The 10,700-nt window shown below is 37.8% G+C and overlaps 1 protein-coding gene across 1 annotated transcript in view; it reads right to left on the reverse strand.

Moving 5' to 3' along the window:
* The window catches only part of LOC140157477 (BRCA1-associated RING domain protein 1-like), a 30,346-nt gene extending 27,025 nt beyond the window's left edge, over positions 1-3,321 (reverse strand). Inside the window, exons 1-2 of the mRNA XM_072180683.1 lie at positions 3,157-3,321; positions 895-951 (exon numbers count right to left, since the gene is read on the reverse strand). Of these exons, the coding sequence (XP_072036784.1) occupies positions 895-951; positions 3,157-3,230 (131 nt within the window). The 5' untranslated portion in view covers positions 3,231-3,321. The remainder of the gene's footprint in view (positions 1-894; positions 952-3,156) is intronic.
* Between the last annotated feature and the right edge of the window lie 7,379 nt (positions 3,322-10,700).

Below are 10,700 nucleotides of genomic sequence, written 5' to 3' on the forward strand. Positions count from 1 at the left end.
CAAATGTCTGTTATTTCAAGGGTCCTCTATTTTCAACACACAGGTCATATACAAATAGACATTAACAGGGCTGCTAAAGTCTGTAGGATCAGAACCGTAAAATGGGGTAACTTTGGGCACTTTTGAGAGTTTTTAAACCACTGCTTCCAAACAAAACCAACTGTATTTCTAATTATCTCTTTTTTGGGACATATCAGGGCCGGGATCAGGGCTCCCTTCTTCACCTTGAAGTTGAAAAAAAAATTTTAATAATTTTTTAAGGGTGCCCTAGGGGTTAAAAATATCCTGACCAAAGTTACCCCGCATTTGGGGCAACTTTGGACAGAGTATTACATTCCACGAAGAAAGTTGTTGTTTTTTGTGACATTTGATCCCTTGCAAAATTAATCAAGCACACATCCTTGCTCACAAATATCGGTTTTTATTTTTACTGAAAAAAAAATGTAAAAAAATGCTCATTTTTGGTCAAAAATCCTCGAGGAAATTGGACATGAGTGAGTTTTATTTCTTCCAAATATATTTCTTAACAAATTGACACCAAATATGACTAAAAACAATATTGCTGTACGAAAATATGACCATTTAAAAAAATATATTCCGCTGACCGAAGTTACCCCATTTTACGGTAGCTTGCGCAAGGGGGGGGGGGGGGGAGCACGTCCCCACTTTGCAAGTCAGTCAGGGGAAATGAAACTAGTTGTGGATAATTTGCACTGCCCCCAATTTAGTCAGTCAGTCAAGGCTATGGAAACTAAAAAGTAATATGGTAATAATAATTTTAAAAAATGGTGGTCTCCAGTTTCAACAACCACCCCCACTTTTTAGATCTTTCAGTCAGGCCTGTTAACGATTAATAATTAAAATGATTTTTGATTGTTGATATTGATACCTTACCTGCAAAATAAGTGATCACATGACCCCAGGGTACATGGTTCTTGCAGCAAGTCTGAGCTGTGTTTACAAAAAAAAGTGACAAGTTACAATATAATAATCTACATAAGTATACATGGTAGTAAATTGTTGTAAACCTTTGAGGATAGTGTACATTTTACTATGTACGTGGCCAAGTAAAATAAATAACATGTAGGCCTATAAAGCTATATTGTCCCTGGCTTTTTGCATGTGATTTTTGCTGAACCAGGAGCCATTTTTGCAAACCCAGGAGCAATTTCAAGAAATTAAGAAATTAATTAGTTTTACAGGTTTTATCCATTCCAGCATTAGGCCTATACATTATGTGTATGTTATGTATACCAAAGTGTAAACAGAATTAAATAGTTAGTGGACCATCCATCTGATACTTGAGTGTTTGGACAAGTGGAACGGTCTTTTGTCTTTTGTCATGATAGCTTAACACGCTGGGCGCAGTGGGCGGCACCAGGGTTGCCAAACCCGCGATTTGGTAGCCCAATTGGGTGACTTTTGAAGATTTTTCCCGCGACTTTAGGACAATTTCCTGTCCCATAGAAACCAATGGTCAAGAAAAAATTTGGGCGACTTTTCAACATTTGCTCCAGCCACTTCCAATAGTTTCCTGCCCCATAGAAACCAATGGTTTTGGTAAAGAGAAAAATTGGGCGACTTTTCGATTATTTGACCCGCGATTCGGGCTGAAATCTTTTGGCAACCCTGGGCGGCACTGCAAAACACAGTCAACAGTCAACCATATATACACATTACACCGCACTGCATGTTGCATGCACCCCCGGGAGTTGAAGTGATCGATCATGCATCGATCAACAGACAACAGCAGCACATTTGTACCCGCGGTTTTAAAAGGGGGCGAAAGTGCACAGGTGCGAAATAGAAAGGGGGAAAAAGTGCACGGGTCCGAAATTGAACATGTTGAAAGGGTGTGAAGTGTCCCGTTTCACTCTGTGTTACTTGTAAACAGACGAGGAGGTCAAAATTGTCATTCTCGCCGAATAGGAAAGAAAGCGTAACTAATACTATAAGGCCCTTCGCACTTGATTATTAGTTTCCTGTTTAAGATTTTGAATAACGGAACGAGGTAACTTTTAATTATTAATTATTAATTATCTTTTATTTTCTTTATTTGGTTTGAACTATTACAAGCAACTATCGACTCGTTTTGACTAGGGCGGGCATTTAATTATTTCACAACAATATTTGATTTTATAAATAAGTGAAGGTGGAGTTGTACTCCTTGTTCATTCATCATTATTGTTGATATTATTAAAGTCAGAAAATGGGAAGTAGAAGTAGTTGAAAGTTAAATATGTTTTCTATACTTCACTTGACCCAAATATATGATTTTTTATGGTGATAAGACAATCGCACATGGAATTTTAGAGGGATTTTGATAGCAGTTCCATAAAAAAAGCTGCTATCATAATGAGACTAAGATCTAGAAACACCCCCGAATTGCCATTTTGGGGAATTTTGCTAGCCTAGCTGAATCTTTTTGATGAAAGTCAATCTTTGACAAGATGTAACTTTGCTACGGAAAGTGCTATGAAAAAAAGGTTTTCAGTTTTGGCTCGGTTTACTCAAGAGCTTTAATTTGTATAAAATGATGCAGTTTGCATGTTTGATGGCAAATTTGAATTCACCTAGCATACCTACAATCAGAGACAAGTGCGTCCAACGCAGTAAATACGCGACGCCGATGTAAACTTCAAATACGCCCTCGTCAAAGGTTTACTGCATTTGACTATAAAGGTTTTTTTTAAACTTCCGTGGTCCGGGTCCGCGCTGGTGAATTGCGATCGCGTAGGTCTACGCGCCGCGCCGAAGACCATGGGTCTAGCCGGCTTGTTGTCAAGTGCGTTGATCAGCAAATCGGCGTGATTGTTTATTGCTTTTGCATTTACGCTCGTGTACGCGATACGCACAGGCGCGACCACGGAAGTTTTTAAAAAACAACTTTAGTACTGAACAACATGAAAATTTGATAAGCTTAAATTTAATTTAGGGGTGGTGCAATAATTATGTGTACCCGGGGTGAATTATAGGGGGGCAAAGATTTTTGGCACGGCCAGAGGGGGGGCAAGCGATTTTTGGCAGACAATTTTGAGAATTCACCCCCCCCCGTACACATAATTATTGCACCACCCCTTATGTTATAATGTTTACATAACATGATTTATATAAACATTTCATGATATAATACACCCATGCACCTCAAATACTTACCAAATCCCACAATTTAAACTTTGTCTTAGACGATCAAGGGCTTTGCTTGTGTGTGCCCATTCAGTAAAAGCCATTTTGGAGCAAAATAAACCACATAGATTGTACAAAAACTGGTTCCAAAAACCGCGCCAACTGCGCCAATGCAGACGCGAATGAAAAGAGGTCAAAGGTGGGCTAGTGCTACATAGTCTTAATTCGAGCTCTTGAATCAAAGATTTAAAATGTCTAGTGTAGTGAAGTCTGATACAGCGTTGTTAATCTTTTAAATTAAATTTCAACATAAAATATATTTATTGTGTAGATCATTACATTATTTTTGTAACATATGGATGTTTGAAGTTTCATTTCTAAATAATATTGTTCAATCAAGTTTATGGACTTTTACGAAGACTAGTATCTAATTGGCGACAGGCTGTAAATAGCTGGATGAAACCCAATGTAAAATAAAATTTGTGCCAGGCAGAAAACCAAAACAAGGTAAGTTTGCCAGGTAATTTTAGCTGAATGATACTATTGACAGTCAGTACCGTATTGATTGTTGATATCTTGTCCGAAGTTGTTTGACTGAAAATCTCCAAACATTGGGACCTCAATATATCAGTGCGCCCACTTGATGCCAAGTAGCTGTTACTTTTTTTTTGTCTACCCATGTCATGTACTAGACTGCGGAACTCAGTCTTCCATGATAGTCGTCATTTATCATTTGGTCGTTATATGACTATCAGGGAGAGACTGAGTGGTTATGTAATGTACACGGAGGTGCATCCTTAACGTGTTGGTTACCGGTTTTTAATTCATCTTCGTTAGCAATTACGCACACTTACTATTGTACTGAAATTGTCTCTAGTCGTATATGAGGTGATTACGGTTTCTTCTTGTTGATTCCATATTGAAATCAGATGATTATTTCTTACACATTTTAGGTATGAAATCGGTGAGCACGCTTGAATTGTTCACTCATGAGTCGCCCATGTTTATCGCGCAATGGAGGGGGAGGTCACAACAGGTGAGAATTAGCATTCATGATATTACTAATTCCACTCGTCTGTAGGGGATTTAATTGACTTGATTGACAAATCACCCAGACGGCGTAGGGCGATCCCAATTATACAGATTTTCCTGCTCGCAAGATGTAGCCTATATAAATATCGAGAATATTTTCAGGTTTGCAAATTGGGATCCAAATATTTGACACCGGGGGGTCTCAGTACAAATGCCATATCGGACGTGGAGCGCAAATATGGGTAGCATTTTCAGCCTTTTGGTAAATCAATGACCCTTTTTCAAAGTTTATTTTGGTATATAAATGGGTCCTTTTTTCAAAATTTTCTAAATTTTTTTCGGAAAATAGCTCAATTTTTCCTTAATCGAGCAAAAATTTTCAACATTTTCCCAAAATTTTGGGAAAATTTTGAAAATTTTAGCTAGATTAAGGAAAAATTGGGCTATTTTCCGAACAAATTTAGACAAAAGGACCCATTCATATACCAAAATATAGGCTTTGAAAAAGGGTCATTGATATACCAAGAGGCTGAAAATGCTACCCATATTTGCGGCACGTCCCTGTATGGTCATTTGTACTGAGTAGGCCTACCCCCCCCCGGGGGTGAAGGCCATGCCCGAGCGAATAATGCAACATTCCAAACCGCTACGGTACGGTATGTTGTCTAGTCCCTGGGGTCTAGTCTTTGGTCCAAACTGTTTTTTCCCTTGCTTGTAGTTTCACACTTCTCGCCGACACCCGTAAGGTTGGGTGGGGGCAGGGAGGGGCACATGGGGCATTTTTGAAAGCATAATTATGCTCCCCCGCAATTTGGGTCCGAACTGTTGCCGTTTGAAATTTACAGTGACCTTTTAATCGGTCTCCTTGAGTGCTACAGGAGCGGAGCACCCCGGGCGGAGCACTAGGAGAGTACTTTTACTGTAGGCCTACTCTAATGTTGTAATTATTGTTACACCAATTAAGGTAGACCACCAATAAATATCTCTCCTCAGCTTTTAGTATTGGCCAGCAATCGCTTTCCCCAAACGGCAAAGCCTGCAGATGCTCAAATGGCGTACGGCAATACGGAATAAAGGTTTCAGAGCAGCGAAATAAACTTGTTCAGTTTTGTTATTTTTCATTTAAATCCTTCAAAAAAAAGAAAAAAAACCCAGAAATGTGAAGTAGGCCTATAAGCAAGTTAGGGCTGAAATTATTAAATGAACCCCACAATGGCACTCAGCGCCGGTAAAGTTCAAGACTGTCAGTGCATCGAGTTGTAAAAAAGGATGTTTGAAGGTAGGACCATCATTATTTTGTGTATAGTGCCCTTCAAGCACTCAATTCAGAATTTACCACGGATGCCCTACTTATGCCCTATATACCCCTATGATAGGCCAACATGTAAGTTTAATAGTTCCTCGGTACCCCAGGCCCATTTCGCTTTTAAATTTCAGTACCCTGGAAAATAACTCAATCAAAGGTGACATAAAAGATCTGTTAGAAAATCGCAGCCAGCCCCCATTGCCGCAAAAGCATGTAGCATACCTATTAAGAAGTGGTAGGGTCCACAGAGACCGGATTGAAGAAGGTCATCACATGACCATCAGTGTTGAATTATTTGGCAGCTTCACGAACAGTGCGATCAACGGCAAAAATATGAAACTACAAATTGCCTTTGAACAGAAAGGATTCCGCAGATAATGGTAGATTTAGGATCATTGTAGACTATGAAGTCATTAGATAGTCGATCTTTATGTTTTGGTGTGTTACATGTTGTTACAAAATAGGAATTTCATTAACAAAACTCACAAGCAATCTCAAGAACTTCCACATGGAGTAATTCGTGTTGTTTATCAGGGTCATAGGTCATACGACACATATTTTGTGTCTTTCCGCCCCTCGGAAAATGGCTTCTATAGTTAGTGACTAGTCATGTACCAGAATTGCCGGCAAAGAATACCCTATACTAAAATGCAGCAAACCTTTTACGAGCGCGACTACCGTGATGTTGCAAATTCGGCGCTAACAACGCGTACGGCGCACAGTTCATTCATAAATTTCCACTCAGCAACAATATATCGCCGCCTTAGCAGCCAATCAGAGACAAGTGCGTTCAACGCAGTATATACGCGATGTATCCTTACAATACGCGCTCGTCTAAGGTTTTCTGCATTTTAGTATAGCCTTGTTTTATAGTGGGAATTCCAATTGAATGAACGCAGCTTTCAATAGCGTGACGAATTTTTGCGTACACTGCGCGATGTACATGTACGCCAGCGTGTGCGACTGTGCGTGAGTAACGCGGAAGTGAATCCAACCATGACAACGTACTCGTGATTGGATAGCATGCCATTGTAATTTGTATCCAAGGTCATGCGTTCGCATTGTAGTTTGAAACTTTGAAGTACGCAATATACGATCGCTGTTGGATCGAGTGCAGCTGTTAAAAGCTGCGTTCATTCAATTGGAATTCTTACTATAGTATGCCAGGTGAATTTAAATTTGCCATCAAACTGCATCATTTTATATATCAACTTAAGAAAACCAAAACTGAAAACCTTTTTGTCATATAGCACTTTCCGTGGCAAAGTTACATCTTTTCACACCCTGAGTCAGGCTCCTGAGTTAAGATAAACACTTGTGCTGAACGTCAAATTGGTCACTTATCGCGCACTGTTCAAAATGTGAATTGTGACATCTACACCAATTACAGTCCCCGAAACTGTCTACTTTTTAGCCGACCTCAATTCCGAAACATTTAGTGATGGTTAAAAATGCGATCCCCAACCCTTTGGATACCTTTGGACGAATTTGTAGAAATCTCCGCAGAGTCTCTGTGTCTGAAATTCCCCTGTACAAACATCGAAAATGTCGCATTTCTCAGTCCCGGTGATGATACAGTACTATATCCGCATCGCTGTTTTCATACATGAATATGCATATACATGTATCTCTGACCCCTGTAAGGTCAAAAACGTGGCGTTGATTTCAACCAATCCGATCCACCGATGCGATTGTGACCACATGGTCGGTTTCATGAATATTTAATAAGCAGCTTGATACTGACGTCATATCTGAGGTGACCAGGAGGCAGGAGATACCATTTTGGTCAACTGAACTCGACTCGTGTGCATTCTTTTGGTTGACATAAATCGAACAAAATTTTCAATAACGGGTAATAGTAGGATTTCAATTTTTTATTAATGAAGTTACTTGTAGTTTTGAGGAATGACAAAGTTGTTTTTGGAAACTTAGATGTTTGTTTCAATTGATGATGTAGGATCGCAAGGTGAGAGAATTCGTGAAGAGATTTGCTTGTTTGAGTGATAGTAGGATACGGGATGTAGGCTAGTCCTCTGTGTTTGACCTGCTCCGATGTCTCAATTCATGCGGAATTATTCGTACCTGCTAACCATTGCTCTATGGAACCAGACATAATCTTTTCAAAGATCGACTTTCATCAAAAAGATTCTGCTAGCAAAATTACCCAAAACAGCATTACGGGGTGTTTCTAGATCTTAGTCTCATGATGATAGCAGCTTTTTTAATGGAACTGCTATCAAAATCCCTCTAAAATTCCATGTGTGAGTGTCTCATCACCATAAAAAAAATATATATTTGGGTCAAGTGAATTATAGAAAACATATTTATATAGGTTTCCTTGACCGACCTGTTCTTGAAAAAAAATTTAAATTTCTATGTAAATATGTATTGTGTTTGGTCCCTGGTAGAGCGAATTTCGCTGACTAGCAAATGTGTTAACTAAGGTTTGCCTGGCATACCTACAAAGAAGCTACATGTACTAAGACGATGAAAAATAAAATTGGGATCTTGTTGGCGCATCTTTTTGTGATGCAGTAAAAAGCCCACATTGTGCAAATTACAAATTAACCATCGCGTATATGTGCGCGACGTCAAGCGTGTGCATTGGACCATGTGCAAAATAATATGCGCTGGACGGCTAGCAGTACCCTTTAAATTTGTAAAAGGAAATCTGAATAATACTTTACGTGTCATTATTTTATAAGGCTAAGTCCATTTTCAAAAAATCAGAAAAATATGAAGATCAAGAGCTCCCAAGCTAATTTTTTCAGTACTTGCAGAGAATTACCTCTTTTTTGATGAAATGCAATTCAGAGAGTCGGGTGATGTTGGCGCACAATAATACAGGCATGTAAAAATGTGCTAAAATAGGAAATTTTGACCTTTGACCTCTGTTAACTATGTGCGCCATTGAAATCCCAAAAACTTTTGGCTGCAAAAATGAAACTTGCCATTGAGGCCTTTAATTTCAAACTTGTTCGGACTTGGGATCTTGATGGCGCAGCCCGTTAGTTGTTGTTGGTGTTAATATGTACCAAAATGTATGTACCTAAATTTTTTTTAGAGAAAATTCTATTTTTTTTTGTATCACAACCCCCTTATTTATGTACATAATTAGGGAGACTGGCTCTTAAATTCTTTTAGTTTCACTAATGTAGGAATATAAAATCCCAAATAGTGCCCTGTACTAAGGGTACTGTGAAACAAAATGTTGAAAATTTAGCCAGCAATAGCAAAATGGCTTGAGAATGAAATTTGAGAAAACCAAATACCAGTATGTTGTGTGCCTTTAGAACACATCAACTCAACCTAAATACATGAAAGAGCTACATGTACATATGGTCGCATGTCACAAATAGGTCACCCAAAAATGGAGGAGCCGTAACATAAAAATGCTTTCTTCCAACTTTAAGTTTAGTTTATTCTAAAAGTATGATACCTATTTTAGAAAGTTTGGTGTCATTTTGTAGATAATTATGTTCTTTGTCAAATGCAAAAACCCCAAGTCAATTAGACAACTACTTTCAGATTTATACTTCAATATGTAAGATGTGTCAATGGAGGAGCTGGGGCGGGGTGAGCCGGGGCGGGTGAGCCCCATAGGGTTGTACACAAAATTGTGAAAATATGGTAAACTTCAAACCTTTGTATCTTAAAAAGTACAACTAGCATGGACACCAAATTGCACATATATCATCCTGGATTGTTAATCTACCTCATAGTAGATCAACTGTAACAAAAGATGTAACTAATTAATTGCCTAATTAAATACTAATTAAGACAGTTTTCCCTATATGTTACTGTACAATGTGTGTACGTAATGCTCCAACATTTCTAAAGGGCCTATCTCTTGCCCGAGTCACCCTGCCTATTCAAAAGTACACATATTTTTAAGGAAATTTGATGAGGAATTCAATTATGCTATTAGTTTTAGTGCCAGACATGGAGGAAAAAAGTTTTGATTGGTAATATCATACAAATTGTAAAATTATTTTTTCAATTTTTGACCACCCTTTATGTTTAACGCAAGGGATACCAAACTCTTTCTTCCTAATTTGTTGGAAGGGCCCATGCAATGTCTTTCTGAATCCATATTTATTTTGAGCTGCATAGCTTTCAGAAAAAGAAAATATGGGGGTTTACCATGACACGAAAGATGCTAATTTTGTTGATGTTCCACCCTGTATATTTCTTACCCACCCTGTATTATGATATGATACTTTGTTGATTTGGCATCCTTGTAATATACGCTTTCCAGAAATGTATACTTTTAATGGTCTAAATTGTATTCATTAAAAGTTGTGTTGAAGTGAATCAAGATCGGTGATATTTTTATCATAAAACATTATGTTACACAAAAGATGACCAATTCATGACATGCGACCATATGTACATGTAAGTGCAACTTTCAAAATCCGACTTGAAGCCACTCAAGCGCCCATAACTCGACCAAATGATATCGTAGAGCAACAAAAGAGGTATCAAAATGCGCAGGAGAAAGATGCGCTTTATATACATTTTAAGTTTTTGCTATATTTCAGTTCCCAATATGGGCCTATCTGACCATCTATAATCGTTTCGATACTTTCTGGGTTGAGTTTACATTGTAGTACATGTACAAGACAAATTGCAATGTATGGGATATGGAAACTTGTTATCTCTCCCATTTTTTTTTCCTGAATGATTTTTCAATTTTTGATGAATTTGCTGGTTAATTTCTTTAAGGGATGGGGTATGAACGTTTGGACAGTATTTATTGTGGGACATTAGAGCACATCAGACATATATCGAATTACATTCTGAATACTAAGAATGTCCTTTTTGAAATTCGCAATGTAATACACATTTTATGGCTAATGATTAAAAATTGATATTTTTGATATTAACAGTACTTGAAGTAAACTTTATAAATCTGATGATTTATACTTAAAGTATATGTAGGTGGGATGAAAAGCCGACGATCAATACGAAAGGTAAAAATTTTCAATTGATTGTCGGCTTTTCCTCCCAGCTACATACACTTTTAAAAGAATATACATGTATCATTAAATTTATAAAATTTACTTTGAGGACTGTTATCAAAAATGTGAAAAATATAAAATTTTAATAATTTGGCATAAAATTTGTATTATCTCGTGAATTTCAAAAAGATGAATTAATTATTTGATATCAGAAAGACATTCTTCGTATTCAGAATGCAATTCGATATGTCTGATGTGCTCTCATGTCCCACAAA

The sequence above is a fragment of the Amphiura filiformis genome, chromosome 7 (genome assembly GCF_039555335.1).
Source record: "Amphiura filiformis chromosome 7, Afil_fr2py, whole genome shotgun sequence".
NCBI classification, from domain to species: Eukaryota; Metazoa; Echinodermata; class Ophiuroidea; order Amphilepidida; family Amphiuridae; genus Amphiura; species Amphiura filiformis.